The sequence below is a fragment of the Limulus polyphemus genome, unplaced genomic scaffold, assembly GCF_000517525.1.
Source record: "Limulus polyphemus unplaced genomic scaffold, Limulus_polyphemus-2.1.2 Scaffold671, whole genome shotgun sequence".
Classification (NCBI taxonomy): domain Eukaryota; kingdom Metazoa; phylum Arthropoda; class Merostomata; order Xiphosura; family Limulidae; genus Limulus; species Limulus polyphemus.
The window spans coordinates 411,577-416,488 of NW_013666281.1; the positions used below are offsets into that span (position 1 = coordinate 411,577).

Sequence of the window (4,912 nt, forward strand, 5' to 3'; positions counted from 1 at the left end):
CCAACATGCAAAGTAATGTTGATTTTAAGATTAAACATACTTTTATGTATCAGAAAATTTTCAAATTTCACATAAAAGTCTTTATAATCTCCAGATAATTATCAAACGTTTCTCAAGAAAAAACTTTATATCTTATCTGTTATCTTCAATTATGAATCTCTGTACAAGTTTGGTCAATTTGACCAATCTCATAACCATTAGGAAATAAATATAAATTATGCCTTTTTCATACTAGAGTGACTGTAAATTATAACACAAAAACATAAATGTTTAGACTAAATAGCTTAAATCTCATAACATTATACATTTATATATATTTATTATTTTTTAACATGCTTACAAAATCGTTCAAATTAATGAAACCCGTACAGAGATTTGTTACTCAAAATAACATCATTGTAGCTTCTGTATTGTTATCCAGGCATGGCTGAAAGGTCAATATAATATATATAAAAGAGTTATATGACAATATGGTACAATATACAATGGCAAGTATTAAACACACACACACACACACATACTAATTTCTCTTTGTTCTGTTGACTTTGGTGCCTTCACAAGGACAGTGACAAATGACATAAAACAATCAATGATTATAATTTGTGTTTAAAAACATTTTATTTTTCTGATAAAGTTCCAGATCAATAACCAGATGCTAAAATAGATAAGTTACCAAATAACTGTCTGTAGTTTTTAGGTTTTTTTGAAGTAATTGTATGTTAAAATCAGTAAAGATGGTTGAGCCTAGGATTCTACTAGGTTCTTCTAAAAGAATACTAGCTATAGACTGAGTTGAGTTTTGTGTCAGGAAAGAATGACAGCACATTTCTTGTATCCTTCTGAATCTTTGAGATCAATTAAAGAAACAGTGTATGAAAATCTTCCGAGTAATATATACAAGTTTAGCTCATTAGGATGTTTGCCTGTCTCTTGTCATTGAATAGATAGAAGTAAGCAAATATTTGCAATCAATCATCAAATTGTAAGAAGCTAAGTTGTGCTGTAGTTGTGGATATAAGTATAACAACTTTAAACTTCAGAGGTCTGAGAAAATGATAGATAAAAAATCCACAAGATGGGATTTCTTTGTTGAAACTCCTGTCATATCCCAGGAAAGATGCCTTGTTTGTGATGATGGTTAAACTTCATCAAGCTTCAACATTTAAGATTTTTGTAAGCAAATATGTGCATGTTTTACAAAGCTTGGTGCAGGTATGCAGGTAATATGATTTTGCAAGATACTTTTTACTTGGGACAATCTGTCGGAAATGCCGGATGATGAACAAAGAAAGCTGCATGGCTTAGCTGTGGAAAAGTTGATATCTTACATTGTGGAGATAAAGGTGGAATCTGATATTGCCTTAGTGTTTAAATCTGCCAAAGATGTTTTCATGCATTTACTGAGTGTGACCAGATTTTTGTTCAATGCAAAGGAAAGAAAAATGCATATGATATTTTGTCTGCTTATGAATTGATCGCTTCAGCTTTTTGATTTTAAGTTCTTCCCCATCAGATGACTCTATTTCTGCCATAATGCGTGACCCTGCATGCTTTGTGGGTTTTTTGTAGGGATAAAACTGTTGTCTTTACGACAACAGACCTGGACCAGAAATACATGTTCACAAAGAAAGGAAGGTCAGTTGAACTTATTTTGATTACTAGTGCATCTTTGTTCCACATATGAAGTGATTGGTATTTCAAGCTGGATATTGTTAGGGCTAGTCCTTAATCAAAGCACCAGAAATGCCATGTCATTCAAATTTTGGACACTGCTCACAGAATCAGCTAACTCCTGACTGAAGCTTCTGAATTACGACAACAAAATAGGAAATGGATTTAGAAGGAGGTGTTTGTACTGAAAATCAGTGCACCGTGCATTATGTAAATGTAGTGGGTATTGTGACCAGAGTAATAAAAAATAATAATAATAACATTTTGCTGTATAATTTTATATTGTTAAGAATCTATAATTTTATTAAAGATTAGTGGTCATTTTTAACTGAATTCAGGTGATATTTTAATTGAAAATGATCAGTATCTATGTCATTATGCATAGCTTTGTGTTGTAACCCAAAGTACAAATTGTTATCAGCATATTTGACTACATTTGAAAAACATTCTTGATAGCCATTTTAGATGTGATCCTTATTTTACATTAAAGTGGTTCTCTGTCTGAAGATACTTTTTTGTAGTATGTTTGCCATTATTCATAGGCTCAAATTTATGTCCAAAGATTGTGTGGTGGCCATCTTGACTATTTTGGGACAGAATTCAACGGACAAACAAAATTAACAAGTTTAAACCACAAGATTTTTTGTTCTCTGGAAATCATGGTGGCTGTCTTGAGTAGAATTAATGTGGGTCTGTGTTTGAAAATTATCAGTACCACCATACTTATTGACATGTAAAGTTTCATGCTTTTAATCTATTGTGCACAATTTTTTACCATACTGCAGGAATAAAAGGTTATGTCACATATAATTAAGAGTTACATCATTTTTGCCATGTTATGCTGCTAAGCCTAATTTTAAAATTTAAATTTGTTTTAGGAACTTTTTAAAAAAAAAAAAATATCAAATTATGTTTTTTAAATATGCTATTGATGTTACATGACATTTTTTATTAATAATTTTTGGATTACAATTGAAATGCCTATCTTCTTCAGCTCTTATCAAGAGTTTAGTTGTTTTCAACCCAGTTCTCATGTTTTCCTGCTTCTAGCAGTGACTTAAGTATTTGTTATTTTATGAGTTCCATCTAATTTATTTTCAAGGTAACTATCAAAAATATTTTACTTTATAAGCTTTGTGGCTGTTTGGTGTTTTGAAACTTCTCGTTACCTCTGCTAAAATTAGTTGGAAAAGTTTAAAAAAGCTGGGGCTAAAAGTTTGTAATTTATGGCAAATTTTTTAAGTGTACTTGGTTTTTCTTGTACATTAAAAATAATATTTTCTAGATAATTTTTGTAGCATTAGATATTATAGAAAGAATGGTATTTTCCAATTATTTTTTTAAATTGTGTAAAAATTGTTTATAATCAAACTGATTTGACAGAATTCACTAGCTTTTCCTTATTTCAAAGTTAAATTTCTTTTTTTTTCGTAATTAATCAATGAATATAAGATATATTTCTAATTCTGTTCTATCTCAGTCAACCACAACTACAGTTGTTTTTCTTGTTTCAGTATGAATCTTCGGGAAGTTTTAAAAAAGTATGGTAAAGATGTTGGTCTGCACATTAAAGCAGTGCGTTCCTACAGCCAGCAACTCCTTCTGGCCCTAAAGTTATTGAAAAAGTGCAATATTTTACATGCTGATATCAAGCCTGACAACATTTTGGTAAGTTTAAATTACTTTTCTTAGTATTCCTGTTCTTAAATCTAACAATGATAAATGCAATTTATAATTTTGCATGCAGTGAATCACAGCATTATTTGCTACTTATGATTCAATTTATGAATCTGAAATAGTTGTATTTTGTTTTATTTATTACTGTCATGTTATGGATATTAAATAGATTATATTATATATTTTTTCCATGCAATTTGTGTGTAAATTAGGAAAAACTATTAGAAACAATTATATTCAAGGCTAAACATGATTACTGTTTATTATATTAGTTATTATAAGTAAAGCTTTAATATTGAGTGTGCAAATTTATTGGAGCACTATAGAAGTTTTTCTCTTGGCAGCAGGTGAAGTTTTAAAAACATACATAGAACATGGATAAGCAACTTAATGATGCTGGACAAATGCAAGTGTACTGATAAAGAAATATAAATAACTCATTAACCCTCTCTGCCCGGGCATCATTTACTGTGCATGTCACGAGGTTTTAGGGGTTTACATTCAAAATTTTATTAAACTATACTTTGTTTATGTAATACCAATTAATATAGCATAAAATTGTAGCTAATAATCCATATTTTAATAATATATAAGTTTTAAGATCTTAATTTTATAAGGCAATATTTTATAAAGTCCTCAATAATCTTATCTATAACCAATATAAAGTCAAGGTTTTATCTATCAAATGACATATTATATTATATTCTGAACAGAGAATTATCAATTTCTCTTTTAGTACAAGCTTTCTTCCCACAAGAAAGATATCGACTAGCTTGGATGAATTTGTAACAGCTCGTTTTGCATAGTTAGAAAACCAGAAAAATTGTAATAGTTAGAGAAAATTGTCTGCTTTTTGCATGTTGTTATTCTATGTTCTTTGTGCATTATTTAATTATATAAAAATTATTTAGTGCATTACTACCATTAGTATAAAAAAGTAGGGTTAAATGTCTTCGACAGTTGACAGGAAAAAAAAGAAGACACGGTAAGTGTTTTATTTCTTGTTTTTCATGTTTCATCTTTATTTATTAATTATTACACCAGTGGAAAAAATATGGATCTCTTTAGGTTAGTCAAGGTTAAGTTAGGTAAAATATATATATATATATATATATATACACCTGGAAAAAAGTTAAGCACCCCCGTGTTTTTTTCAAGTGATTCAGATTCGACGTTCTTGTGACTGATTATAAATTACCATTCAATCTAAACGTGTTTATCAAATGAAATTATGCATTATTATCACCGTAAATAAAAATTTTAATTTACATATCATGACATCAAAATATGGACAGTTTTCACGCTTAAAATTATCTTTAATAAGTATTGTCAGTGAAAGCTCAAAAACGTTATTGAATTGTCAAATCACATTACAAAATGTCAATCATGACCCACTCATTGATAATTAGTCATCGAAAAGTCAATATCGGGTATATCCACCGTTTGCTTGGATGACTACTGCAACCCTGCGCCGCATACTGCCAGTTAAACGTCTAATTTGTTGAAACATTATCTGACGCCATTCTCGGTGCAAGTGAGCTTTTAACTGTTACAAAGACTGCGG

General features: G+C 29.7%; 1 protein-coding gene across 2 annotated transcripts in view; it reads left to right on the forward strand.

The window, feature by feature from the left end:
- Positions 1-4,912, forward strand: part of LOC106459870 (serine/threonine-protein kinase PRP4 homolog) — a 96,013-nt gene that overhangs the window by 54,713 nt on the left and 36,388 nt on the right. For both annotated transcript variants that reach the window (XM_022386430.1, XM_013919543.2), the window contains exon 11: positions 3,186-3,339. In XM_022386430.1, coding sequence (XP_022242138.1) covers positions 3,186-3,339 — 154 coding nt within the window. The remainder of the gene's footprint in view (positions 1-3,185; positions 3,340-4,912) is intronic.